The 27,625-nt window shown below is 51.4% G+C and overlaps 2 protein-coding genes across 10 annotated transcripts; one reads left to right on the plus strand and one right to left on the minus strand.

Annotated features, from left to right (window-relative positions):
• The first annotated feature begins 769 nt into the window (after positions 1–769).
• On the plus strand, positions 770–17,451 carry Zswim8 (zinc finger SWIM-type containing 8). Of its 6 annotated transcripts, none has more exons than XM_070020584.1 (26): positions 770–1,259; positions 3,328–3,481; positions 3,723–3,817; positions 3,987–4,159; positions 4,336–4,443; positions 4,569–4,650; positions 4,781–4,901; positions 6,425–6,626; positions 6,777–6,952; positions 7,376–8,369; positions 9,095–9,226; positions 9,367–9,546; positions 9,895–10,078; positions 10,312–10,410; positions 11,687–11,811; positions 12,234–12,474; positions 12,572–12,730; positions 12,830–13,058; positions 13,230–13,519; positions 13,668–13,891; positions 14,997–15,488; positions 15,698–15,881; positions 15,981–16,157; positions 16,294–16,413; positions 16,743–16,853; positions 16,968–17,451. In XM_070020584.1, exons 1-26 carry the CDS (start codon positions 1,052–1,054, stop codon positions 17,429–17,431), a joined length of 5,724 nt encoding a protein of 1,907 aa, XP_069876685.1. In that variant the 5' UTR covers positions 770–1,051; the 3' UTR covers positions 17,432–17,451. The 6 variants fall into 6 exon arrangements, with proteins under 6 accessions (XP_069876685.1, XP_069876689.1, XP_069876687.1 ...); XM_070020588.1 differs by having other exon boundaries at positions 15,698–15,857; positions 16,675–16,853; XM_070020586.1 differs by having other exon boundaries at positions 15,698–15,857.
• Positions 17,452–17,563: 112 nt separating this feature from the next.
• On the minus strand, positions 17,564–27,316 carry Ndst2 (N-deacetylase and N-sulfotransferase 2). 4 transcript variants are annotated; one of them, XM_070020591.1, is made up of 15 exons: positions 27,050–27,316; positions 26,311–26,413; positions 22,823–24,138; positions 22,514–22,601; positions 22,074–22,228; positions 21,723–21,908; positions 21,153–21,281; positions 20,847–21,029; positions 20,661–20,757; positions 19,466–19,589; positions 19,150–19,324; positions 18,792–18,962; positions 18,590–18,699; positions 18,306–18,426; positions 17,564–18,206 (listed from the first exon to the last, which is right to left on the minus strand). In XM_070020591.1, exons 3-15 carry the CDS (start codon positions 23,825–23,827, stop codon positions 18,081–18,083), a joined length of 2,670 nt encoding a protein of 889 aa, XP_069876692.1. In that variant the 5' UTR covers positions 23,828–24,138; positions 26,311–26,413; positions 27,050–27,316; the 3' UTR covers positions 17,564–18,080. The 4 variants fall into 4 exon arrangements, with proteins under 4 accessions (XP_069876692.1, XP_069876691.1, XP_069876695.1 ...); XM_070020590.1 differs by having other exon boundaries at positions 26,273–26,413; XM_070020594.1 differs by having other exon boundaries at positions 18,306–18,408; positions 27,050–27,315.
• Between the last annotated feature and the right edge of the window lie 309 nt (positions 27,317–27,625).

Here is a 27,625-nt window from a genome sequence, read left to right on the forward strand (position 1 = left end):
AGGATTACAGGTGTGAGCCACCAGCGCCCGGCTATTTACAACTTTTTCTTTTTTGCAGTGCTAGAGCTTGTGCATGTGCTCCACTAATTAACTATTCACTCATTTAATACCATTTAATATGTGGAGAATCATTACAGTATTACAACTTTGTCTTTTTTAATATATTGCCATATAACGTTTCTTTATAATGTTTAATTTTATGCATTTGTGAAAAATGGGGAGGGTCTATGTGCTTCAAACTGTTAACACACAGTTAAGCATTTCTACTACGCTCAAAGGCCAGACTGACAAAAAGAACAACCATTTTCTGAAATCAAAAGCCTTTCCTGGTGTTTTCCCAGTTATGGCTCTAAAAAGCCGGCTTCTGGACTACAATTCCCACAAGGTGATGCGGATTTAGGGCCTATCCCGAGTCAGGACAATAACTCTATCCAATAGAGTTGGATAGAGTTGCCTCCGTCTGTATCCGCGCTGTTGTATCCGTGCTGTCTCTCGTCAGCCTACAATTCCCGAGATGCACCAACAGCTGTTTATCCCTAAGGGGGTTATGAAAACCGACTTACTGGTGACATCTGTAGTCGTTTCCTTTACCTTCGGGGCTGGGTGCTTGTTAGGGTGTCTGAGGTGGGCTCGAGAAATTAGCATAAAATGCCGCAAAAACAAACATGTCCCCAGCCCGCGCCCGTACCCCGTCCAGTTCAGCAACGCGCGCGGGCGGAAGTGGTGATGGCCGGCGCGGCCGGAAGTTCAGATCAGCTGATGGGGGAGGCGGCGCCGCAGCCGCTTAGAGGCCCCGGCCGCCCAGCGCTTCGTCCGGGCCCCGAGTCTCGAGGACCGGCCACGATCCTCATTCGTACCTCGCTTTTGGGCGAGGCTCGGTCCCGTCTCTCTCTCAGGCCTGAGATCTTCTCCCGGCACGGCCGCCCTGAGCGCCCCGGCCACCCCCAGCCCCGGCTCGCCCCTCAGGCCCCGGGCCTCCCCTCAGTCCCCGGCCGGCGGCCCAGGACCTGGGCCCGCGGGGGGGGACCCAGCTCCGGGGGGTGCGGGCCCCATGGAGCTGATGTTCGCCGAGTGGGAGGACGGAGAGCGTTTCTCGTTCGAGGATTCCGATCGCTTTGAAGAGGATTCACTCTGTTCCTTCATCTCCGAGGCCGAAAGCCTTTGCCAGAACTGGCGGGGATGGCGCAAACAGTCCGCGGGGCCCAACTCCCCCACTGGCGGCGGCGGTGGCGGTGGTGGCGGCGGCGGCAGAATGCGAGGTGAGTGGAGCGGCGCGGGGGAGGGGAGCTCGGGCCCTGCTCGGGCCTCGCCCAAGAGCTGTCCCGGACGGGGAGCTGTCCTGATATTGAACGGATTCCGACGGGGAGCTGTCCTAATCTTGAACGGGTTCAGGGCTCGCTTTTCTGACCTTCCTTGGATGGGCTGACTTCAGTAGTGTGTGTGTTGTGTGTGTGTGCCCGCGCGCGCATATGTGTGTGTGTGTGTGCGCGCGTGTGATGTGATGTGATATGTGTTTTGTGTGCGTCGTGGCAAGGAAATCGAAATCCTGAGTTTGAACAGAAAGATCTTTTTGTTGTTCCTCCCTGCCTTAGAGATGAAGTAAGGGAAGTATCTATTCTCTGCCTCGGAAAAACTTCACCCAGTTGAGATTTTGACAAACGAGAAAGTAGACAGAAGAGAATGTGGTTAGGGGGAGATTTGTGAAGTGACCGCTTGAGGTGCGTCACTGAGTTGAAAAGTGGATTGGGAGCTTCTTGCTGCTGGGTGTTGACCTCTGATCTCTGATCCCGGCTGCACCAAGAATGGAGCCCACGGAAAGGAAAGTGGGAGTGAACTGGCCTGTGCGAGGAGATTCCATAACTCACAGGGTTAGATCAGAGTTTTGCCAAGACTGGGACCAGTGGATAGGAGTTCTAGCTTTACCTATTTCAAGCGTGAGCAAGAGTGTGGCTAATTGGGCTTTCTTAAAGTACTTTTGTTTTGTTTTGTTTGTCGGCTTTCTGGGAGTTTCTTTCATTCTTGGGTCTTATACTGAAATAACAGATTATCTCTGTGAAGAATTTGCTTTGTTGGAGGGAATGGAAAGGAGAGTGAAAAGAAGCTCCTCAGGCTTGGGACTCCCCCACATCCTTTCCCAGCCTTGCTCATGGCAGTTTTTGCCATGGGCCTCAGGGAAAGCTGGCTTCCTTCAGCAGTTGAAGGATTTAATTTGATTCTACTCAGATCATTTCCCAAGAGTCCTGTTTTCCAAACTGCTCTGCAGAGATTTCTGGTGCTTCTTTGGTATGTGTCACTTTCTAGGAGTAACAGCAGTAGTGGTATTCAACATTATTGGGAGAGATAACAGACACACACACCAGTCATAAGTAGTTTCACTGTGTGTAGTCTATGGCTTTCCTGCTTCTTTCATATTTGCAAGTGTGGGTGTGTGGGTGGCCTTAGGGCTTAGAGCTCCTTCATTTTGAGGAAAGTAACTGAATGAAGTCAAGGTGGTGAAGATTTTGATCTTTTCCTGGCTAGGTTAAGGCCTGTCATTTAATGACAGCCTTTCACAGCTACCTTCAGTTGTTTACTTGTGAAATAAAGGATTTAACTCTTTTTTTAAAGGTTCTTTTCAATTATGAAAAGATGATAGATGTTCAGTCTATCATGTTATCATTATTTTTTGAGTAAAACCATGGAAAGTCTTGAATGCTGACTCCATCCTACTCCACATGATGCCAGGAGCAACAGCTAGATTTGGTCCTCTGGGACAGCTGTCTTCCTTTGAGAGTTTCCATTAGGGGAAGTCAGCATTTAGGTGTGCCAGAGGTCCCTTTTTAACTCCTTTGAGGTCCTTTTTGAGGTTCTTAATGAACTGTTTTGGACTCTGGCCTAGCTTTCTCCTTAGATGGGGGCCTGAAGCCATATAGAGAAAAGGGTGTGGTGAAAAAGCAATCAGAAAAGGAGAATGCCACAGGAAAGATAGTAACAATGCCATATGAATCCAGAGGCTGCTGGTCTGTGGGAAATTTGATAGTCAGCCCTGTTAACAGGTTACCAGCTAGATGGAGGAACACAAACTGTGTAGCCAGGAGTTTCCTGGAATTTCCCTGGTGTCTTGTGTTAATAGGCTAAAGTAGCAGTCTGTGGGATGTGGACTACCTAGCTCCCTTCCCCTAGAAAAGAGTTTAAGCATGCACCCTCGTGTGAAGGTCCCTTGGATTTTCATTTCTTTATTCATAGTGAAGGGGGCCCCAAAATAATGGCACTGGCATTTAAGCCAAGTAATTATGGCCCTTTTCATTTCCCCTTATTTTCTTCCACTCCCAACCTTTGTTTCCAAAGATGGACTGGTGATCCCATTGGTGGAACTGTCAGCAAAGCAGGTGGCATTTCATATCCCATTTGAAGTGGTGGAGAAAGTTTACCCTCCAGTGCCTGAGCAGCTTCAGCTCCGAATTGCTTTTTGGAGCTTCCCTGAGAATGAAGAGGACATTCGGTGAGACCAGAGGACTGATGGGTGGGAGTGAGATCCCACACTGGCTGCTGGGATTTCTGTAGAACAAAGAAGATGTTGTATTTGAGGCTGTGCTATGGGAAAGATAAGAGAAGGAGGGCCTGTGGTTTTCCCAAAAAAGCAGTGTTGGTGGGAGAGAATGTGCCCAGGACATTGTGGTCCCTGACAAGGGTCTGTGGAAGATTATTTGTTAGATTGTTGCCATGTCCTCTTTTGCCCCCAGGTTGTATTCATGTCTAGCCAATGGCAGTGCAGATGAGTTCCAGCGAGGCGATCAGCTGTTTCGCATGAGGGCTGTGAAGGACCCACTGCAAATAGGTAAGGATCTTATCGTGCCCCATGGCAGCTTTGTGCCTCCCATCACCTGTGTTATAAATTAAAGCCATTGCAAGAAGGTGGAGCAGGTTGTTGAATAACTACCAAGCCAGGAAGGATTGAGGGCAGGTCTTGTTGCCTCTTTCTTGACCATACTCATATATTTTCCCAGGGTTCCACCTGAGTGCTACAGTGGTGCCACCACAGATGGTCCCTCCCAAAGGGGCCTACAACGTGGCTGTGATGTTTGACCGCTGTCGGGTTACTTCCTGCAGCTGTACCTGTGGGGCTGGGGCCAAATGGTGCACCCATGTCGTGGCACTCTGTCTCTTCCGCATCCACAACGTGAGGCCCTCCCAATTTATTCTGGCCCTATCCTACGCTCCATCCCCCCCTTCTCTGCTGCATGCCTGGCCATAACGTGAGCCCCTTTGCCTCCCCTACTCTGCCCATCTGTTCCCAGCTCCAGCTTCGTAAGGCCTTTTCTCATATGGTTTCATTTCTCTCTCCATCCTCTTAAGGCTTCTGCGGTCTGCCTGCGGGCCCCAGTTTCAGAGTCCCTGTCTCGATTACAGCGGGACCAGCTGCAGAAGTTTGCTCAGTACCTTATCAGTGAGCTCCCTCAGCAGGTGAGTGAGCTCAGGACACCCTTGAGCAGTTTGCCTTGGGACTGCACATCAGCCATCTTATTAGGCCCAGGCCTCTTGGGCTCATTTGTGTTCTGTTTTCTCTGCCTTTGTCCCTCTTTCCCTAGATCCTCCCTACAGCCCAGCGTCTCCTGGATGAACTTCTCTCCTCTCAGTCAACTGCGATCAATACAGTGTGTGGAGCCCCAGGTGAGTGTGGTGAGAAGGGCAATATGTAGACAGCATGCTGGGGTACAGAGTGTCCCTTACTCCAGGCTCCATAGTAGCAGGCAAATCCAGACTCCTCTAAATAGATGATTGACTACCTGTCGTTGCCTAGACCCCACAGCGGGACCCTCAGCTTCAGACCAGAGCACTTGGTATTTGGATGAGTCCACACTCACTGACAACATCAAGAAGACACTACACAAGTTCTGTGGCCCCTCCCCTGTGGTCTTCAGGTGAGTTCCATCTCTGCATCTCAAGACCATCCTCATGCTGCTGGCACATCCTTTGTTCTATTAATGCCTTCATCCTCTACCTTCTCTTCCCTGCACTGGCATGGTGCCTGGCACACAAATGTCATCGACAAACACATGGATGATCATATAGAGTCACAGAATGGTCTGTTCTTATCTAAGTAGAGCAAGAGTCCTTTTTCTTCTTTGACAAATCAGGAAATTGAAGCAAAGAAAGATTAAGAATTCTTGGGGCTGGGAAGGTGGCTCAGTGGTAGAGTGCTTGCCTTGCATGCATGATGCCCTGGGTTTGATTCCTCAGGACCACATAAGCAGAAAAAGCTGAAAGTGGCAGGGTGGCTCAAGTGGTAGAGTACTAACCTTGAGCTGAAGACCTGAGGGACAATGCCCAGATTCAGAGTTCAGGTTTTGGGGCTTTAACTCTGGGCTTGGGTGCTGACCCTGCGCTCTTCAGCTCAAGGTGAGCATTCTACCTCTTGAGCCACAGCACCACTTGTGATTTTTCTGGAGGTTAATTGAAGATAAGAATCTGACGGACTTTCCTGCCTGGGGTTGACTTTGAACTGTGATCCTCAGATCTCAGCCTCCTGAATAGCCAGGATTATAGGTGGGAGCCACTGGCACCCAGAAAGATTAAGAATTCTTGAAGCTGGGCACTAGTGGCTCATGCCTGTAATCCTAGCTACTTAGGAGACTGAGATCTGAGGATCGAGGGACAGCTTGGGAAAGAAAGTCCATGAGACTCTTATCTCCATTTAGCCACCAGAAACCTGGAAGTGGTGCTGTGGCTCAAGTGGTAGAGCACTTGCCTTGAGCTGAAGAGTGCAGGGACAGTGCCCAGGCCCAGAGTTCAAGCCCCCCATAACTGACAAAAAAGAAAAAAAAAGAATTCTTGAAATAGTTGGGCACCAGTGGCTTATGCCTTTAATCCTACCTACCCAAGAGGCTGAGATCTGAGGATCATAGTTCGAAGCCAGCCCAGGCAGGAAAGTCTGTGGGACTTATCTCCAATTAGCTACCAAAAAAGCTGGAAGTGGAGCTATTTCAAGTAGTAGAGGGCTAGCCTTGGACATCACCCAGGCCCTGAGTGTGTACCTAGGACTGGTACACACAAGAAAAGATGTTTTTTCATCCTTGGTGGCTCACGCCTGTAATCCTAGCTACTCAGGAGGCTGAGATCCGAGGATCTCGGTTCAAAGCCAGCTCAGGCAGGAAAGATCGTGAGACTCCTATCTCCAATAAACCACCAGAAAACCGGAAGTGGCGCTGTAGCTCAAGTGGTAGAGCGCCCGCCTTGAGCTGAAGAGCTGAGGGACAGCGCCCAGGCCCAGAGTTCAAGCCCCACGACTGACCAAAAAAAAAAAAAAAAGAAAGAAAAGATGTTTTTTCATGGCCATCCTTTGCCCTTTACTCTGTATTTTGGGGTGGCACCTCCTTTGGGTTGAAGCCCCCTTGTTCTTTGACCTGTGCATTCAGCCCCCTCTTCTGTTCCACTCCTTTCACAGTGATGTGAACTCAATGTATCTGTCTTCCACGGAGCCTCCAGCTGCTGCGGAATGGGCATGTCTGCTGCGCCCTCTCCGGGGCCGTGAGCCAGAGGGGGTCTGGAACCTACTGAGCATTGTACGAGAGATGTTCAAGCGGCGGGACAGCAATGCTGCCCCCTTGCTGGAAATCCTCACTGATCAGTGCCTCACCTACGAACAGGTATTTCCCTAAAGTTGGGTGGGGAGCTTCACAATGGCTTCTTCCCTTCCTCACTCCCTCCGCCTCATTCTTTTTGCAACAGGGATGTCAGGGAAGAATGCTCTGACTTCTGAGCTAGCAGGTGCATTCCACAGCTCTCTCTGTTTCTAGATTACAGGTTGGTGGTACAGTGTGCGCACCTCAGCCTCACATAGCAGCGCCAGCGGGCACACGGGCCGTAGCAATGGTCAATCAGAGGTGGCAGCCCACGCATGTGCAAGCATGTGTGACGAGATGGTCACACTATGGAGGCTGGCTGTGTTAGATCCTGCTCTCAGCCCCCAGCGGTGAGTCTTCCCCAGACTCCCCAGAGCACTCACTGACCAGACCAGACCAGACCAAGCTCTCTTATCTCTTCATACATGGGGATGTACCTTTATTTTCACCCTAGAGAATAAGTATTCTAATACTTTATCCTGAGCACTTGGGGCATGAGGGGTGAAGTCAGAGGGTAGGGAAGGGGGTAAGAAACACAGTTACCAGACATTTAAGAGTCCTGTTTCTGAGCGGCTTTTTCCTTTCCTAAGCAGCATCAATTTGTCAAAATTGCTCTGTTGCACTGATGTCTATAGGACTGGCTTAAGAAATGCTACTTTGTGTTCGTTCCCTATGCCTTTCTTGGTTGTACCCCTACTCCCTGCCCTCCTTTTTCCTCTTAGTGCAGACTGCTGGTTTGTCCCCTGAGCAGCCTCCTGCCTTTGTTCCCACAGCCGGCGGGAACTGTGTGCACAGCTGCGTCAGTGGCAGCTAAAGGTGATTGAAAATGTAAAGCGAGGACAGCACAAGAAGACCCTGGAGCGGCTCTTTCCTGGCTTCCGGCCAGCAGTGGAAGCCTGTTACTTTAACTGGGAAGAGGCCTACCCACTTCCTGGTGTCACCTACAGTGGCACTGACCGGAAGTTAGCCCTGTGTTGGGCCCGGGCCCTACCACCTCGGCCAGGAGCCTCCCGTTCTGGAGGCCTGGAGGAATCCCGGGACCGGCCCCGACCTATTCCTACTGACCCAGCTGTGCGGCCCAAAGAGCCTGGGGCCAAACGCAAGGGATTGGGTGAGGGGGTCTCCTCGTCACAGCGGGGGCCCCGCCGCCTCTCTGCTGAAGGGGGAGATAAGGCTTTGCACAAAATGGGTCCAGGTGGGGGCAAAACCAAGGTACTGGGTGGGCCTGGCAGTGGAGGCAAGGGCTCAGCGGGCAACGGGAGCAAGAGACGGCTGAGCAGTGAAGACAGCTCTCTGGAGCCCGATCTGGCAGAAATGAGCCTGGATGACAGCAGCTTGGCCCTGGGTGCAGAGGCCAGCACATTTGGTGGATTCCCAGAAAGCCCTCCACCTTGTCCTCCCCCTGGTGGTTCCCGAGGTCCTTCTACCTTCCTCCCTGAGCCTCCAGATACTTATGAAGAAGATGCTGGCGTGTACTTCTCAGAAGGGCCTGAGCCTCCCACAGCCTCTGTTGCCCCCCCTGGCCTCTTGCCTGGTAGAGTCTGTGCTCGAGATGACCTCCCTTCCACGGATGACAGTGGCAGTGGACTCCCCAAGACCAAGGAGGCATCCCCTGCAGTTGGAGAGGAGGATGATGATTACCAGGCATATTACCTGAATGCGCAGGACGGGGCTGGAGGCGAGGAGGAAAAGGCTGAGGGCGGGGCTGGGGAAGAACATGACCTGTTTGCTGGGCTGAAGCCACTGGAACAGGAGAGCCGCATGGAGGTGAGGGGATTGGGGAAGGGAGGGCGGACTGGGTGCTACTCAGCCACTGCTGGGAAGGGTCCTCTAGCCTTAGTTGGAAATGTCAGTGCCTGTTAGCATGACTTTGAATCCTGTAGCGGGATCCCAACTGACCTGCGCATGCACCTTCATTCTCTTCATGCTTCCACATTGATGCTTGTGAAAATGGCAGGTTGCGTGCAAGACTTTTTAGTGGTTTCCAATGTCCTTAGAATAAAAATGCAAGTCCTCAGCATGATGGGTGAGGCTCCTCTCTGTCCAGTCTTTTCCTGCTTCTCTGGCTTGGTCTGGCTACGCTGTTCCTCATCCTCCATGCAAGGGCCCTCTCCTGGCATCTTCTGTATTCCTCCTTTGCTTTGTAGTTTTATACAGGTTGGCCTTTCTGACTGCAATCTTCTCTCTCCTCACCTGGCCTGGTTAGCTCCCATTCCTTCTTTAAGTCTCAGAGACTTTAAAGACCACATTCGGTGGGAAGTTTCCCCTCATACCACCTTTCTGCTCCGAGTCCTACTTGCTTCCTTCTTGATCTTTGCCAATAGTGGCTGGCATCATATCATGCCAGCTTGTGTTCATACCCTGAGCCCCTGTGGAATACTCAGGGCTCGGCATATAGCATTCATTTAAGGAGTGTGTGCTACATAGTGAGCATAGGGTCCTGCCCATGAGAGTTGGGTCTTCAAGCCCTGTGGTCCATGTCCTCTCTCCAGGTGTTATTTGCTTGTGCTGAAGCCCTGCATGCACACGGCTACAGCAGTGAGGCTTCCCGCCTCACTGTGGAGCTTGCCCAGGACCTGCTAGCCAACCCACCCGACCTCAAGGTAGAGCCGCCCCCTGCCAAGGTGAGAGAGACCTCCTTCCTCTACCTTCCTGGCCACCACGTACCGCTGCTCCTCTACCCCACCCCAAGTGAGAGCCTCCTTCTACCTCCACAGAGGTGAGTTAGACTCATTTGCTTGCCTTCTTGCACTTCTGTCTCTAGGGCAAGAAGAACAAGGTGTCCACAAGCCGTCAGACCTGGGTAGCTACCAACACCCTCACCAAGGCCGCTTTCCTGCTGACAGTGCTAAGCGAGCGCCCTGAGCACCACAACCTGGCCTTCCGAGTTGGCATGTTTGCCTTGGAGCTGCAGCGACCCCCAGCTTCTACCAAGGCCTTGGAGGTCAGCAGTCTCATCTGAGCCCTGTTCAGTTTTCTTTCTTTTTGTTGGTTGTGGGGCGTGAACTCTGGGCCTGGGCGCTGTCCCTCAGCTCTTCAGCTCAAGGCTAGTACTCTGCCACTTGAGCCATAGTACCACTTCTGGTTTTCTGACTGGTTCATTGGAGATAAGAGTCTCATGGACTTTTCCTGCCCAGGCTGGCTTTGAACTGTGATCCTCAGATCTCAGCCTCCTGAGTAGCTAGGATTACAGGTGTGAGCCACCAGCACTGGCTCCCTGTTCAGTTTTCAAGGTGACTCTTGCAAACTCTCTTGAGGTAGAGGATATCTGAACTCCTCCCTGTGCCCTCAGGTGAAGCTGGCATACCAGGAGTCTGAGGTGGCCGCCCTCCTCAAGAAAATCCCTCTGGGTCCCAGCGAGATGAGTACCATGCGGTGCCGGGCAGAGGAGCTTCGGGAAGGCACACTCTGTGACTATCGGCCCGTGTTGCCCCTCATGTTGGCCAGTTTCATCTTTGACGTTCTCTGTGCTCCAGGTATGGCACCTGCTCCTACAGTGATTGGGGTACTGGGAGTAGTATGTGGCGGGGGAGGGGGGAGGAGGTAGCTTTCTCCAAGGAAAACCCAAGAATCCCAAGGTTGTCCGAATCGCCTTTAGGATGAGCCCATCAGGCAGCTCTATGGGTAGGCCTGGAATGATGAGGGTCTTGTGTTCTCTTGTATTCTCTCCTGTGCTACTTCTGCTTGACATACTCCACCTTTCACCTAGTGGTTTCCCCCACGGGTTCCCGTCCCCCAAGTCGCAACTGGAACAATGAGATGCCTGGAGATGAAGAGCTGGGATTTGAAGCAGCAGTTGCTGCCTTGGGTAAGTCTGTCAGTATCTTGAGCATGTCTATGAGTTCAAGCTTAATCCAAGCTTTGAGGGACATGAGACTTGGATCCTGTTCCTGAGGGGCAAAAATGGGAGTCAGTGCTATATGTAAGCTAACTTTGACTATAAGAAAATCAGGATGGGCTGGGAAGGTGGCTCAGTGGTAGAGCACTTGCCTTGCATGCTCGAGGCCCTGGGTTCGATTCATCAGCACCACATAAGAAAAAAGCCGGAAGTGGCGCTGTGGCTCAAGTGGTGGAGCACTAGCCTTGAGCTGAAGAGCTGAGGGACAGCGCCCAGACCCAGAGTTCAGGCCCCACGACCGGACCCAAAAAAACAAACAAAAAAACAAACAGGAATAAGCTGGGTGCTGGTGGCTCACGCCAGCCCAGGCAGGAATTGCTGTGTGACTCTAATCTTCATTTAACTGCCAGAAAACCAGTAGTGGAGCTGTGGCTCAATATGGTAGAGCATTAGCCTAGAGTGAAGAAACTTGGGGACAGTGCCCCGGCCTTGAATTTAAGCCCTAGTCCTGGCATACATAAATAAATAAATAAGTAAATAAACAAATGTAGGTATGTAAGTGCAGCAACACAAAAATCTAGGGAATTGTCCCAAAGAGGTGGTAGCATATGGGATGTGGGTTAGAAAGATAGGTAAGCTCTAGATAGGGTAACACCATAAAGACTTAGCTATAGCTAGGTGTATGTATATGTCATTACTGATCAGAAGGCTGAGAAGGAATATTCCTTGGGGCTGTGAATTTGAGGCCAGCTTGGACAACATAGACCCAGACTACTGAACAATTAAAAATCAGCCTAGCATCAGTGGATCACATCAGCAATCCTAGCTACTCAGGAGACTTAAGATTTGGAGCCAGCACAGGCAAAATGGTTTGCTAGGGCTGGAGATGTGGCTAAAGCAGAAAATACCAGCCAGCCTAGCAAGCATAAGGCCCAGTACCACGCCCTCAAAACTGCACACATACACCGTAAACACTCAGCTGGAATCAAGTCCTCATGTGAGTGAGGAACTTAGCTCTCCTAAAGTGATAGATGCATGCCTGGTAGATTGAGTGGAGCATGTTTGAGGCCTTGAGAAGCAGATGGAACTTAGGTTGAATCTGGTAAACAAAGGGTCCCTTGTATAGATGATGTGAGTTGGGCCAAGGGAACCCTTACCTCACATTTTGGTGGCTGGCCCCGACTTGTCTGCTCTTGCTGCCTTGGAAGTTCTGGTCAGTCTTAATCTCCACGAGCCCTCCTCACAGGCATGAAGACAACAGTGAGCGAGGCAGAACATCCCCTCCTGTGTGAAGGCACACGTCGGGAGAAGGGTGACCTGGCATTAGCGCTTATGATCACTTACAAGGATGACCAGGCTAAGCTCAAGAAGGTAAGGGATTGAGGTATTGGGCTGTTGTCAGACACAGAGCAAGCAAATGTCACATCCTTTCTCCGAAGTTTCCAGTACAATGAGAAAAGTACTATTCTGCCCATAGGAGGTATCTTGGGGACTTCTCATAAAGAACAAGAGACCAATGGTTCTTATAGGTGTGCTTGGGCATGAGGTGGAAGAAGAGAAGCAGAGAGCATAAAGTCATTCATTCATTTATTTCAATGTTTATTGAATATCAGTATATTCAGTCTTGAGGTAAGTGTTACGGAGGATACCAAGACATGTAAGCTGGGAGGTTATCCTGTAGTTCTAACTGGGGAAAGCTTCCTGAGGAGGTAGCATTAGGCTGCTTCAAGGAGAAAGAAGATAAATGGAAGTCAGGACAAAGGACATCTTGTCATTGCTTCTCTCTTCTTCAGATCTTAGATAAACTCTTGGACCGAGAGAGCCAGACACACAAGCCACAGACACTGAGTTCATTCTACTCATCTAGCCGCCCGGCCACAGCCAACCAGAGGTCTCCTTCCAAGCACGGGGCCCCATCTGCCCCAGGGGCCCTACAGCCATTGGCCTCAGGCTCTGCAGGGCCTGCTCAGCCAGGGAACATGGCAGGGACTGGGCCAGGCCCCACTGAGGGCTACACAGAGAAGAATGTGCCTGGTGAGGTGGGGGCACTGGGCAGGGGGGATGAGTAGTAGAGACCCATGTTGGGATGCCCTTTCCTGGGCTCATCCCAGTGTCTAATTTTGTTACCTAGAAAGCTCTCCACATTCTCCCTGTGATGGTCTCCCACCTGAGGCAGCTTTGACCCCAAGGCCGGAGGGGAAGGTTCCCAGTCGTCTGGCACTCGGCAGTCGTGGAGGCTATAATGGACGGGGCTGGGGATCTCCAGGGAGGCCCAAAAAGAAGCACACAGGTGAGGTACCCCGTGAGATGGTATGGAGGAAGGACGTTCCTGCAGATTGGGGTCTGATTGCAGGAACCCCTGAGACTGATTTTCTCTTGGGGGACTCAGGCATGGCCAGCATTGACAGCAGTGCCCCAGAAACAACATCGGATAGCTCCCCCACCTTAAGCCGGAGACCACTGCGAGGAGGCTGGGCCCCCACTTCTTGGGGTCGAGGACAAGACAGTGACAGCATTAGCAGCTCCTCATCGGACTCACTGGGTTCCTCATCCTCCAGTGGAAGTCGCCGAGCCAGTGCCAGTGGAGGGGCCCGAGCAAAGACAGTTGAAGTGGGCAGGTCAGTGGGAAGAACCACCCTGCTCCTCTGACCCAGCCCACCCTCAGAGCCACAGCCCTAGTGGTAGCCAGCCACTCTTCCCCAATCCCTCACCTTGGTCTTTCCCTACCTACCTAGACACCTACTTGGAAAAAAAATCACAAACCTGTCCCCACCCCATTTCCCCTTCAGGTACAAGGGCCGGCGCCCCGAGAGTCATGCCCCCCATGTACCCAATCAGCCATCAGAGGCAGCTGCACACTTCTATTTCGAGCTGGCGAAGACAGTGCTGATCAAGGCAGGGGGCAACAGCAGCACTTCCATTTTTACACATCCATCTTCCTCAGGGGGCCACCAGGGTCCTCATCGCAACCTGCACCTTTGCGCCTTCGAAATTGGGCTTTATGCCCTCGGCCTGCACAACTTTGTTTCTCCAAACTGGCTCTCACGTACCTATTCCTCCCACGTTTCCTGGATTACAGGTAAAGCCAATGTCCTGATTTGGGTATGGGAGAGGGACTAACTGGAGAAAAGGGTCTTTGGTGGCATTATTGATCTGATAAGACATCATCCATATGCCCCACTGGTGCCCACACCAAACGACTTCACTCTTCTCTCCTTTCCCCAAAGGGCAGGCAATGGAGATTGGCAGTGCAGCCCTGACTATATTGGTAGAATGCTGGGATGGGCACCTGACACCCCCTGAGGTCGCATCCCTGGCTGATAGAGCATCTCGGGCACGAGACTCCAATATGGTGAGGGCCGCAGCAGAGTTGGCCCTAAGCTGCCTGCCTCATGCTCATGCGTTGAACCCCAATGAAATCCAGCGGGCCTTGGTGCAGTGCAAAGAGCAGGTATTTGGGCAGGGAGGTTGGGCATGGGGAAACTCAAGGGCCCAGCTCTTCAGTTTATTTTGAGACAAGGCCTCACGAAGTTGCCCAGTCTGTTCTTGAACTGGTGTGCCTTCTGCCTCAGCCTTCCAAATAGTTGGGACCTCAGACATGTTCTATTGCACCCAATTTGAAAGCCCAGTGCTTTGATGGCCATGTCCAGGAGTTTACACAGTGTCTAATTGGTCCTCTCATGGTAACATTTTATGTATTACAGGTTGAGTAGCTTAATGCTTGAGACCAGAAATGTTTCAGATTCAGATTTTGGAATATTTGGCTACACATAGTGAGGTATTTTGGGGATGGGACCTAAGTCTTAACGTGAAATTTATATTTCATATATAACATACATGTAGCCTGAAGCTAATCTTAAAATTATTCTGTGTGGTATTAGGGATTGTACCCAGTGCCTTGTGCATATTAGACAAGTGACTCACCTACATTCCCCAGCCCTAAACAATATTTTCAATAATTGTATACATGAAACGAGTTTTATGGTGCTTTCTATGTGAGGTGTCATGTTAGTGCTCAAAAAGTTTTTTATTTTGGGCAGGTGTGGTGGTCTACGCTTACCATCCCAGCACTTAAGAGTCTCAGGCAGGAAGATTGCAAGTGCGTGGGCTACATAGCAAGACACTAAAAAATAAAAACAAAACAGAACAGAAAGTGTCTTAAAATAGGAGTTTAGAGCATTTGGGGGTTTTGGGATTAGGAATGTTCAACCTGTAATATACTTTCACAATTGTCACATCCTTAACTTCATAATCCTAAAATAGGATTATTCCTATTTTATAGATGAAGTAGAGGTGTGTGGTTTAGGAACCAAGATGAAACTTACAGAAGGGCTGGGAGAGGTCATGAGAGGGGTGGGTTAGGAATTAGGAACTTGACCCAGGGTCTTGCATTGGTAAGTATTTGTTCAATGTCTGCAGAGGACTCACTGCTCTGATACTGTGCCCTCTGATACCACCCCATCCATCAGCCAACCCTGAGGGAGATGTCACGTAACACAGGAACATTCCTGGGCTAAGCCCTTCCCCCTTTAACACTCTGTGCTCCTCCCTTCCAGGACAACTTGATGTTGGAGAAGGCCTGCATGGCAGTGGAAGAGGCTGCTAAGGGTGGGGGCGTGTACCCTGAAGTGTTGTTTGAGGTTGCTCACCAGTGGTTCTGGCTGTATGAGCAAACAGCAGGTGGCTCATCCACAGCTCGTGAAGGGGCTACAAGCTGTAGTGTCAGCGGGATCAGGGCAGCTGGGGAGGCTGGACGGGGACTGCCTGAGGGAAGGGGGGGCCCAGGGACTGAAGCTGTTACAGTGGCAGCAGCGGCAGCAGTGACGGCAGCAGCTACAGTGGTTCCAGTTATTTCAGTGGGGTCCAGTTTATATCCAGGTCCAGGACTGGGGCACGGTCACTCCCCTGGCCTGCACCCCTACACTGCTCTACAGCCCCACCTGCCCTGCAGCCCCCAGTACCTCACTCATCCAGCTCACCCTGCCCACCCCATGCCTCATATGCCCCGGCCTGCTGTCTTCCCGGTGCCTGGCTCTGCATACCCACAGGTGAGACCAATATTCTGGGAGTGGGGCCTATGGGAGAAGGCTAGGAGTTCGTGGGGGTTGGAATGGGGCACTCTAGGGGTACATGGAAATTCAAAGGTCCTGGGGAGGTGTTGGGAGCCCAGGAGAAGCAGCAAGGCAGGGTCCATTTGTGGGATGAAGGGGGAGTCCTCACATGACTTGCTTCCTTCTTCCTTCTTCCCCGCCTCTAGGGTGTGCATCCTGCATTCCTGGGGGCTCAGTACCCTTACTCCGTGACTCCTCCCTCCCTCGCTGCCACTGCTGTGTCTTTCCCTGTCCCTTCCATGGCACCCATCACAGTCCATCCCTACCACACAGAGCCAGGGCTCCCACTGCCCACCAGTGTGGCCTGTGAGTTGTGGGGGCAGGGAACAGGTGAATGGAGGGGAGGTCCACTTGACAGGGGAGGTAGGGAGGGAACCTCTCACACCCTCTTTGGACTAAGAGCTCACATAGCTTTTGTCGCACCCTCAGTGAGCAGTGTCCACCCAGCATCCACATTTCCAGCCATCCAGGGGGCATCACTGCCTGCTCTGACTACACAGCCCAGCCCTCTAGTGAGCGGGGGCTTCCCACCACCCGAGGAGGAGACGCACAGTCAACCTGTCAATCCACACAGTCTGCACCACCTGCACGCTGCCTACCGAGTTGGTGAGAGGAGACCCCTTCTGTACTCCCATCCCCAACTGAAGGCAGGCCAGAGGCTCTTCAGTGGACCCCTTCTAATAGTTCCAAGTCCTGCAAGGATAAGGATGTACCCCATCATGTACCCATCCTTGTCTCCCAGGAATGCTGGCACTGGAGATGCTGGGTCGCCGGGCACACAATGATCACCCCAACAACTTCTCCCGCTCCCCCCCCTACACTGATGATGTCAAATGGTTGCTGGGGCTGGCAGCAAAGCTGGGTAACACCTCCTCTCCTCAGGACCATTGTCCCCCCCCATCCACTCCCCCTACCTTCCTATCCCAGACCTCCTTCCTAGCTCTTGCTCAGAGTTGAGGCCTTGGTCGGGTATGTGTGCGTGCGCGAGGGCGGGGGGTTACCTCGGCTCCTGGGGGGGGTGGAGGGAGGCTCTCTGCCAGGCCAGAGGTGAGAGCTATAAAAGTTGGGTCCCTAGGGCAGAGGTGGCCACCCCCGTCTCATGCCCCTCCCCCCTGCCCCCCAGGAGTGAACTACGTGCACCAGTTCTGTGTGGGGGCAGCCAAGGGGGTGCTGAGCCCGTTTGTGCTGCAGGAGATCGTCATGGAGACGCTGCAGCGGCTGAACCCCGCTCATGCCCACAACCACCTGCGTGCCCCCGCCTTCCACCAACTGGTGCAGCGCTGCCAACAGGCATACATGCAGGTTGGACAACCCAGGAATTGTGGAGCTGGGTGGGACACCTAGCAGTTGTAGGTGAGGGAGGATGGGCTCACTTCTGTGCTTGCACCAAGGCTGACACGCCATGTCCTCCTCCAGTACATCCACCACCGCTTAATTCACCTAACCCCCGCCGACTACGACGACTTCGTGAATGCCATCCGCAGTGCTCGCAGCGCCTTCTGCCTGACACCCATGGGCATGATGCAGTTCAACGACATCCTGCAGAACCTCAAGCGCAGCAAACAGACCAAGGAGTTGTGGCAGCGGGTCTCTCTCGAGATGACCGCCTTTTCCCCCTAAGTCTGGCCCCCTTAGGGTTGTGCATAGGGACACAGGCCTTTGGCGATGGGGGTCTCTTAAACAGAGGGAGTGAGATTTGGCTGGACGGATCATCATGCCTGCTCAGTTCCCTGGTAGCCCAAACAGGCAGCTGCTCTTGGACGATAGTTTGGGGCCAAGATATCTCAGACCCGAGAAGCCTTGGGCTAGGGGAGACAGCCCTATCTGGGAAGGGGCGTTGGGTGACTTCTGGTATTTATTTGGCATTTATAAATATATAAACTCCTTTTGTACTCTCGTCTTCTGGGCCTTTTCCCTCTTTGTGCAGTTGACCCTTGAAACCCCAGGGAGAAGGGGAAGACATCTGATACCTGCTTTCCTCTAGGTTTTTCTCCAGTGAGGCAGACAAAACAGAAAAATAAGGATGTTTATTAAGGACATTTCTGGCCCAAAGCTAGGGCTCATACTCAGCTCTGTGAGCCACTGTCCGACCTCATCCCCATTCAATGTGAATGACACTAGGGAGGCCGGGCCACAGGTAGATCCCACTGCCCAAACTAAAGGGGCAACAGCAAGGGGTCCCTCCCATAGCCAGGTCCAGACAGATACACTGCTGGGGATAAAGAGGAAAAACCACTGGACTAATACATTCTATACCCTTCCTGGGAACCTCTTACTCCTCCCCACCTCTCAAGTTCATTGGTCAAAGGTACCCAGTACCATGATATGGAGTACCAAGGGAAGCCCCTTTAGTATGCCCCAGAGCTATGGGAAAGGCATGCCCTTCCCTTCTCAGCCATCCCAGCCATGGGGGCCACTGAGGTAGAAGGGGGCGGGGGCGGGCCACACTAACCCCCCTTGTGGGCCCTGCTCTGGGCTTGCCCCAGAGGGAAGTAGGGGGCTTTTTGCTGGTATAGGAGGGCTGGGACATCAGCCCACACTGGAATGCTGTAGTTCTTCCCGTAGCCATGAAGGGACTGGCTGTCCAAGCCGGCTCAGCAGCTTCGACAGCTCCAAGTTATGGTTCCGGAAAAAATTCATAAGAAAAAGGCGGGACTGACAGGAGAAACACGGAGGCAGAAACAAACAGTAAGGAGAGGGACAGACTCACACCCAAGAGGTAGAACAGGTACCATGCCCAGGGTTTTCACTCACCTGTGTGTCCATGTCTGGGTACTTCCGGCCTTTGCTTTTACCAAGACAGCGAGTCTTACCACCTTCAAGTCCCTGGCACCAAAAGCCTTTATCTTCATCAAACCTGTTCAACAGGAACAGGCTGTGGGTGGCAGAGAAGAGCCCCGTAAATGCGCACTACCCCTTCTCAGTCATAGGAATACATGTCTCGCCATGCGAGACAATCCAGGTCTGTTCCACACAGATACAACAACCTACTTCCCCATTTCCCCCAGACCTTCCTCCCCTGGGTCATGCTCTCCCACCTGAGGGTCCGTGTGTAGTTCAGAAAGGGTGTGATACCCAGGAACTTCTGGATGCTCTCCATTGAGGCTGCTGGATTGGTACGCAGCTCCTGCCCATCCACAATCAGCAACTAAAGGGACAGGGATGTGGTTCCCTCTATATTCCTAAGCCTCTGGGCTGAAGGGAATGGGAACCCCAATGGGGGCTCTTGGAGGGTTGTACCTGTCCAGAGGGATAGTAAGTCAGCCAACGTTGCAGGTGGGTAGAATAGTAGCCAGGGACAAGACAGCGGTTCTGAAGGGAACGAAGTACCAGAGGGGCCTGGGTAGAAGCTGAAATCACCTGGTAGAAGGTATAGTTCAGAGCAACTGGGTCTCCATGTGCTCGCTGGTGCTAGAGGACAAAGAACAGGAAGGGCAAGGACTGGTGACTGGACAGAATGATTCTGCCCTTATTCCTTGCCTGGACAGTACAGGCACCACTCCCTAAAGCACTAGTTGCATTTTCCTACCCTCCTTTCTGTCTCTTAGCAGTCACTACCTCCCTCTCAGGCCCAAGGTGTCCCTCGCCTCGGGCAGACCTGGTACCAGGAGTAGGCCCTGTCAGCAGGGTTGGTGAGCACAGTGATGATCTTGGCTCTCGGTAGGAGAGCGGCTCCCCGCCGTGGCACAACCTCTGAGTCAAAGTAGGTGGCACTTTTTTCAAACAGGAAATCAGTGCTGGCATTGGAAGGAACAGGGAAGAAATCCATGTACCTAGCAAGTAACATAGGAAAAAGGCAGAGGTTTTCAGAGTGAAGAAGCCTGATGTCTGCTAACTGAAGCTAAGTGGGGTTATTTTTGGAGAAGGAAATACTCTGAGAAACATTTAAAAAAAAAAAATGGTCCCAATCTCACCAGTCAATACCCTTGTGGTAATTGGGGCCACTGAAGAACTGAATCTCCTCAAAGGTGCTGGGGCTAGGAAAGCTGCTAGTAACAGCTGGGTGCAGGCTCAGGAAGAAGTGAACTGCTGTAGTGCCTAAATAGGAAAGACCAGACCTTTGTAGGAAAGAAGCCAACTGAACAGCATGAGTTTGAAGAAAGTAAGAAATCATCACTTTGTATAGTAATAATCCCTTATGGCCAAACTACAGTGAGAGAAGGAAACAGAGAGGCCAAGTAAAGGGTTAAAACAATGGCTCTCAGCCTTGACTGTGTATCAAAACCCTTTGATCTTTAAAAAGTCCACATAGAGTGCTAGCCTTGAGCCGAAGAGCTGAGGACAGTGCCCAGGCCCAGAGTTCAGGTCCCACAACTGACATAAAAATAAATAAATAAATGAAATTAAAAAAACAAAACTCCATGGATGAGGGCTGGAAACCCATGGAGCTCAGTGGTATAGCACTTGCCTATGCAAAGCCATGAGTTTGATCACCACTACAGTAAAAACAGAGCAAAAAAAAAAATAACATAAACCCCAAAATTCTGATAAACAACTAGATTTGAGATTCTCTATCTCGAGATTCTATTTACATTGAGTGGGTAAGAGAAGGGAGTTTTTGTTTGTTTTGGTGCCTCTACTGGGGCTTGAACTCAGGGCCTGAGTGCTGTCCCGTTTAGGGCTCAAGGCTAGTGCTGTACCACCAGAGCTACAGCTCCATTTCTGTATGGAGATAAGAGTCTCAAGAAAGTGGGGTGCTAGTAGCTCACGCCTGTAATCCTAGCTACTCAGGAGGCTGAGATCTGAGGATTGTGGTTCAAAGCCACCCCGGGCAGAAAAGTCTGTGAGGCTCTTATCTCCAATAAACAACTAGAAAACCAGAAGTGGTGCTGTGGTTCAAGTGGTAGAGCGCTCACCTTGAGCTGAAGAGTGCAGGTACAGTGCCCAAGCCCAGAGTTCAAGCCCCATGACCGACCAAAAAAAAAAAAAAAAGAATCTCCAGGACTTTCCTGCCCAGATTGGTTTCATACTGCAATCCTCAGATTTTAGCCTCCTGAGTAGCTAGCTAGCATTCTAGGCATGAGCCACTGGGACCTGTGGGAGCACTTTGGCAAAAGGAGTTTGGGTTTATAAAGGCAGAGCAAGTAAGGTGTTAAAAGGATAATTTACCTGTCTTCTGGGGTCCCACAATGAGGAACTTGGGGAGTCGATCACAGGTTTTCTCCTTGGACCAGATATCTTTGTGCCTCTTATCATCACAGGGATTCTGAAGGTGAGGCCAAGAATCTGATAAGGAAGGCCTCTCTTACACTCCACCCCCATCAGGCCTCTCTTCAGCCTGAGCTCCACTTTTACCTGCCAAAGGGGGCTTCGCTCCTGAGGGAAAAGTTCAAAGTACTTTCGTGCAAGAGGGATGGGAGGAAGGGTCTGTAGGCGTAGCCGTGTCCAGCACTGGAGGAAGCGTACCAGGCTCTCAAAGGTGTACAGACCCAACCGGTCATTTCCATAATTGGACAAATGGGTCATAAAGATGCTGATCTGTAATAAGGCATCTTCATGTCAGATTTGGAGAGGCTACTCCACCTCACCATCAACTCCCAGCCCCTGGCCTGCAAATACTTCAGCTTGCCAATTTTCCAACCCTTCCTCTCTGCACCTTACCGGATTAAGCAGCACTGTCAGAAAGAGCTCTCCACCTCGGATGCTCCGGTCTAACTCACGGGAGCCTCCAGGATACTCATTATAGAAGATTGTATGAGTAAAGAGACCACATGTTTGCCTGGGGAGAACCTGGAGGAAAAACAAGCCACAGAGACAGTTGAGATGAGATTTGTACAGTACAATGTGAAGCAGCGAGATTCTCTGGGTTTCTAGAAGGCCCAGTCTATGGTTATAATAATAAAAGGGCTTCCCTGATTTTTTTTTTTTTTTGCCAGTCTTGGCACTTGAACTCAGGGAGTGGGCACTGTCCCTGACCTTCTTTTCTTTTGCTCGAGGCTAGCACTCTACCACCTGAGCTATAGCACCACTTTCAGCCTTTTCTGTTTCTGTGGTACTGAGGAATTGAACTCAGGGCTTCAAGCATGCTAGGCAAGAACTCTACCACTAAACCACATTCCCAACACATGGGATTTCAGATTTTTACCCCTTACTATGAACATGAACTTGGACAAGTCACAAGTCAAAGCAGGCTGGAGACTAATTGGGGGAGTTGTAGTGGGAGTCCCTCACCATGATGCCACTGTGAATGAAGCCACGGCGGTAGCGGGCAGGGCGGAGATGGGGGTACTCCTCAGTGCTGGTCACTTGGATGCCCCACACAGATTTCCAAGCCTCATAGAGCTGCGTGTGGATGGGGTACACGCCCGAGTGGTGGGGGGCCACAGCATAACCCAGATCCGTGGGAATCCCATGCTCCTGGGAATGGCATAGACTCTCACCAGGACCTGGTGAGGTTTGGGGAGTATAGGATAGAGAGGGCGGGGATGCCTCCACAGAAAGAAAATTTGAAACGGTAGGGGAAATTTGAAAGGAGGAATTCATTCTGGGAGAAACTGTAGAGAAGAGATCCAGGGGTCTCACCAAAGCAAACTGTTTGTTGAGCCTCATCTGGTCGGCCAGCACAGAGCGATTGTGGAACAGGTGTGGCTGCATGTGGCTCCACATGTGGGGGAACCACCAGAACTCTTTGCGGTGCTTCAGCAGCATGTCGTCCCCCGCATCCTCCTCCTCTGTCCCTGTGACCACATACTGACCACTGACCACAGCCAGTCAGCCCTCTGTCCTTTGTGCTATTACAACACACCACCTTCCATCCTTGGAATGCTACTGACTCCTCCAACCCAAGGTTTTCTATTTGCCCTACTGCCAACTTGTTTTCCCATCACTAAGGCAAAATGCAAGCCCACCATCAGCTCCCAACTATGCCCCTTTTCTTCAACCAGTCTTCCCAGAGAGATAAGCAATGAAGGTACACATCAAACCAATAATGCTATGCTGAATGTACAGGAGAATAAACTCACCAGTATGGTAGAACTTGCCAGAGAAACCCAGGTTGAAGGTGAAGTTAGGGACTAAGGTCCTGAGTTTGTTCTGGGTGGTCAACAGAGCCTGAGAAGAGTAGCAGAGACATGAGAAATCAGGAGGAAACAGACTGAGTCAAAGATATATGAAAAATAAATTTCTTCCTGCCTACAAAGGGCAGGGGTGTGCCTTTCCATAAGCTCAGAATCATGGCAAGAGCTGGACAGACCAAAGCTTGAACAACTTATAAGGACAGACATTTAAGTAATTTTACAGAAAGAAATGCAAAGAGAAAAATAAAGACTGACCTCAACATCATCCACTTTCATGCGAGTACCTTCTTTGCCCACGAAGATGTCATCGATGTCTACCAGGATGTAGCGGTCAAGGTCCAGGCAGAGGCGCTTGCCAGTGAGGTATGCAACAGCATCAACAAAAACCAGTTTGTGAAGCCAGAAAGAAAGTCCATGGCCAAAGAGTACCCGCTGGATGCCATCGTGAAGCCCCAGGTCCTGTACCACAGTAGGAAGGTGGGCTCGACGAGGCACAGGGCCTGGCACAGGAGGCTCAGCTGGCCGAAGGTTGGCAAGAAGCACGGGTTCATAAGTGCTGTGATTGGACTGGAAAATGGTCCAGTCATCACCAGGCAGTGGCCCAGGCTCCAGGCGGCTGGGGCGGGTGAGATGCAGGAGGGGGGCAGAAGGATTCACTTGGTAGTCCCGGAGCCCCAAGTTTGAGTGTAGAAAAATGGGAAAGCCCTTGAGCTGGGCACTCAGTAAACTATGCTCATGGGCTCGGAAAAAGCCAATGATGCCCACGCCATATTCCACACAGTAGCGGTCTAGCAGTTCCCGACTCCACGCATCCAAGTTGACATACTTAAGCAGGTTCTCATATATGACTAAGACATAGCGGCCACGGGTATGATCAGTCAATGTGGGCATGTCCCCTCGGCCAGGTGCCAGCTCAGTGCTGTAACGAAAACGACTTGACTCCAAGATGGCCACAATCTCCTGCCCTAGCTGTGAGTATGCACTCTCCACAAACACAAGGACCACAGGTTCAGTTCGAGTTGTTTCTGGAGGCCGGGGAGGCCGAGGAGGGACTGGAGGTCTTGCAGGACCAGGGCCAGCTGCCCCACTGCTACTGCAGTCTCCCAAGGGCAGGGGTAGGGGTTCCTTGGCCTTGGGGCTAGTGGACACATAGTAAGCCAGGAAGCCCATGGAGCCAAGGCTGAAAGCAATCAGCAGCAGTATGAGGCGGTGCAGTTCCAGCTGCCGAGCTGGGCGTACCACCTTCCACAGCTGGAGCATGGCGAGGGAAATAAAGGAGGAATAAGGGACCACCTCTGGGGATGGGAGGTGGGAGTCCTCTAGGATAGAAGTTTTCTTGGGTGAGTAGAAGGATAGGAAAATAGGGGAAAGGGATTCACTCAGGGTCAATTTCCTGAAGAGATGGGAACCAAGTCCATTTATTCTAGAGTAGAAAAGGAAGAAGCAGCAGCAGTCTCAAGTCACCATGGCCTCCTGGACCATGGCTTCACGCTGCAAATCTAGCTTCCTTGGCTCTGATAAAGCTTCTCACACCACAAATCAGCAAAGTTCGCAAGCTTGGCCTCCACAATCTGTAAGACAGAGAAAGGGATGGATTACTTCTGCCCCTGAAAGTCTATCATTAATCCATTCTCCTCCTCACCCCATCTCTCTTACTCCCTTGATGATTTGTTCTCAAAGCAAAGGAGGGGGATTATCTCCTGTAGAAGAACACATACCTTAGCTGTCATGGAACCCACATGTGAATGTTCAAATTTTCTTAAGCTCAAGCGGGAAAAGCAAGCTCAAGTGCTGGAAGAGGCTCTCTGCAGAGGTCAGACAGCCTGGGAGACTGAAAACAGGCTTTCACTGCAAGTTCCTATCCCACAACCAATTAGTTGTCCAGCCTGCAAGAACTCTGGTCTTTTGGTAAATGGGTAGAAAACCCCAGAAGTCTTGTGGCCCAATGCAACATCAGATCAGAGGAAACTTGTGAGTCTGTTTATCTTCCACATCAACCTAATTCAACGATATATCTAACAGACTAACGAACTTGCAGTCATGTGGACATTATGGTAGGGGTACTCAAAAGGAAAGAGATGGGCTAATTATTATTCTCTTAGCATTTTAACGCAGAATTTGTAGACTCTCTTTTCTACTGTTTGTGAAAAATTACCTCTTACCCTTCAGTTTTTCCATAGCTCCAGAACAGGTTATGTCACTACTACATGCGCAAAGCCAAAAGCAGGGTCCAGAGCATATCTCTTCCTATCCATTCTAGTTCTCTTTCCTAACTTTGCCAAAGTGGAATGGCATCTCTAATCCTAAAGAGCTCAGCTTACAAAAATATGAGAGGTTCAGTCCAGTTACAAAAACAGAGCAAACCAGTAGCAGATGACAGAGAGCAATATGAGCTTAAGTCATAGCTAGCCAATTAGAAAGTATAAAAGCATAGTGATCAGAAAACAGTTTTAAGGAAACTTAATTTGTAATCTCATTTTTCTTAAACAGAATGCTTCTAGAAGATTTATAGTCTCCTTACCTACACTACTTTTAGTAAGGCCAATGGCTGGCCCATGCTGTAGACCTGTCTCAGGAGTGATTAGGCAGAGACAGGGTCCTTCAGAATTGAGAGAGATGAGTTAAGAAGAGCTCAGCTTTAGTCAGGGTAAAACTGAATAAAAATCGTGATAGGGGCTGGAGTTGCAGTTCAGTGGCAGAGTATATGTTTAGCATGCATGAGGCCCTGAGTTTAATACCCAGCACCCCAGAAAAGAAAGGAAGCAAGCAAGTAAGCAAGCAAGCGAGCAAGCAAGAAAGAGTGAGTGATAAAGAGAGGGAGAAAGGAAGAGAAAGAGAATGTGAGAAATAAGAAGGGGTGAATTCTAAGAATTAGAAGAAACTTTAAAGAAAGCATAGTAATCACTGAGAACAAGTTGACACTGGAGTATATCATCCATGTAAATAATAGTTAATGTGGTTTTTTTTTTTTTTTTGGTCGGTTGTGGGGCCTGAACTCTGGGCCTGGGTGCTGTCCCTCAGATCTTCAGCTGAAGGCTAGTACTCTACCACTTGAGCGTCAGCCCCACTTCCAGCTTTTTCTGCTTATGTGGTGCTAAGGAATCGAACCCAGGGCCTCATGCATGCAAGGCAAGCACTCTACCACTGAGCCACCTTCCCAGCCACAATAGTTAATATTTGTTGAGAGCTAATTATCTGTCAGGAATTCTTCTAAGAGCTATACATATACAAATGGTTGCTGATGGAGATATACAATGGTGTGAAAATCATAAGCATTCAGTATAAACCATACTTCAATTGAACCGTACTACATTTTGTTTTTTGGTGCTGGATTTTACATCCAGGACCTTTTGAATGCTAGGTACATGCTCTACCCCTGATTTGCTTCCCCAGCATCTTGATTTTTGAGTTCCCCCCCTCCCCCTGGGCTGGTGGATATGCAGTATGATACTCTCTTATGATGCTGAGCAGTGGTATCTCCCAGTCATCTGAATCATCAGGAGGTTGAGCAACTGACACTACAGTATACTGAGCAGCAGCTAAGCTATCACACTCAGTAGGTATGGTATATTCTTGACTTAGCATGTCCAGCTTAGGATAAATTTATCACTTCTCTCTCCATAAGCCAAGAAGCATCTGAATTTAATCTCTACACCAGCCCCAAGAAGTAGGAAATGGACAGTACTATTATTATTTCCATTTTACCCATAAGTAACTTGAAGCTGAGAGGCTTAGTAACTTGCCCGGGATCACACAGCTCAGTCAGTGGAGGAACTGGGGTTCAAAATCAGGCCTGTCAAGCTCCAGATCCCCCATGCTGTTAACCACTACATTTCAGCTTCATACCTAAAAGAAACAGCGATTTAGCTAAGGGGCGAGAAGAGAGCCATTCGGATGGGGCGTGGGGTAGGAGGGTGGCTGTGAGGGGAGGAAAGTGTGTGTGTGTGTGTGTGTGTGTGTCTGTGTGCGTGTGTGTCTGTGTGCGTGTGTGTCTGTGTGTGTGTGTGTGTGTGTGTGTGTGTCTGTGTGTGTGTGGTTGCGTGCAGCAGTGGAAGGTTTTTGAGACGGGAGAAACCATGGGGCCGGCTGCCGAGCTGCAAGCAATAGGAACAGGGACGGAGAAGGGTCTGCACTCGGACACCAGCAGAGCCGAGTTGGAGCGGGTTCACCAGGGGAGCGAACTTGGTGAGGAAACACGAGGTCAGGGTGGAGATAAAAGAGCCCGGACGGGGGGCACTCCAGGGGTAGGGGTAAGGGGCATAGGCGCCTGGGGTGACCGGGAAGCAGGCACCGCGCTGGCCGAGCCTGAGCGAGCTGGCTGGCCGGGGCGAGGCGGGCGCGAGGGCGGTGGTGGAAGGGACGCGCGGGCGAGGGGCCGCCCGGGGCGACTCCGCAATGGTCACACTCAGCGGCGAGTCTGTGAGCGGAGGAACTGGGGGGCCCCACTGTGTGTGGGGGTTGCTGTCCTCAAGGGAGGCTCACCCGGCGGAGTGGGCGGCGTCCCTGCTGTCCCCGGGCTCCGCCGCGTCCCGGGGCTGCCCAGCTTCCCTGCTCTCGGGGCCTCGGGCCGCGCCGCGGCCGCTCCGCCATCTCCGAGCGAACGCTCTGCCGCAGCCGGACCCTACCACCGCTCCTGCCGAGGGGGGACAGCGCGCTGCCGCTCGGGGTCCCCGCAGGCTCCGAGCGTGACAGCCGCGCGACCGACGTGCGGGGGGGGAACCACACAACCTTTCGCAACCGCTCGGCCGAGCCACGGCCTCCAAGTTGTTTTTGCCTCCGTCCGCAATGCCCCCCACAACTTGTCGCCCGATGGCACAGTCTGGAGAGCGTCAGGCGCCACGGCCCACGAGCAGGGGCGGGCCGAGGGCTGGCCCACTTAGCCTAGCGGAGGGGGAACCGGGCCGGCCCACTAAAGGCGGGGGTGAGGGCGTGGCTAGCCTGATATGTGGGTGGGCCTGGGGGGTGTGTGTGTGTGGTGAGAACCTCAGTCCACCAATTAAGAGCCCGGTCTTCTCCACGCCAGGCACGCCTCCGCAGCTGTGGACAAGTGGAAACTGA

This window comes from Dipodomys merriami, unplaced genomic scaffold, assembly GCF_024711535.1.
Source record: "Dipodomys merriami isolate MVZ:Mamm:240054 unplaced genomic scaffold, mDipMer1.0.p SCAF_14, whole genome shotgun sequence".
In the NCBI taxonomy this organism is placed as follows: Eukaryota; Metazoa; Chordata; class Mammalia; order Rodentia; family Heteromyidae; genus Dipodomys; species Dipodomys merriami.

What these genes read in the sequence shown, in the direction of transcription:
- Zswim8 (XM_070020584.1), top strand. Translation starts at nt 1,052, where the DNA reads ATGGAGCTGATGTTCGCCGAGTGGGAGGACGGAGAGCGTTTCTCGTTC. An exon ending in GAAGGACCCACTGCAAATAG is followed by an intron (nt 3,818 to 3,986) that starts GTAAGGATCTTA and finishes ATATTTTCCCAG; the next exon opens with GGTTCCACCTGAGTGCTACA. An exon ending in GTTGTGGGGGCAGGGAACAG is followed by an intron (nt 15,882 to 15,980) that starts GTGAATGGAGGG and finishes TCGCACCCTCAG; the next exon opens with TGAGCAGTGTCCACCCAGCA.
- Ndst2 (XM_070020592.1), bottom strand. Translation starts at nt 23,827, where the DNA reads ATGCTCCAGCTGTGGAAGGTGGTACGCCCAGCTCGGCAGCTGGAACTG. An exon ending in TGGCAAGTTCTACCATACTG is followed by an intron (nt 22,229 to 22,513) that starts GTGAGTTTATTC and finishes ATGTGGTCACAG; the next exon opens with GGACAGAGGAGGAGGATGCG. An exon ending in TCATTCACAGTGGCATCATG is followed by an intron (nt 21,282 to 21,722) that starts GTGAGGGACTCC and finishes TTTTTCCTCCAG; the next exon opens with GTTCTCCCCAGGCAAACATG.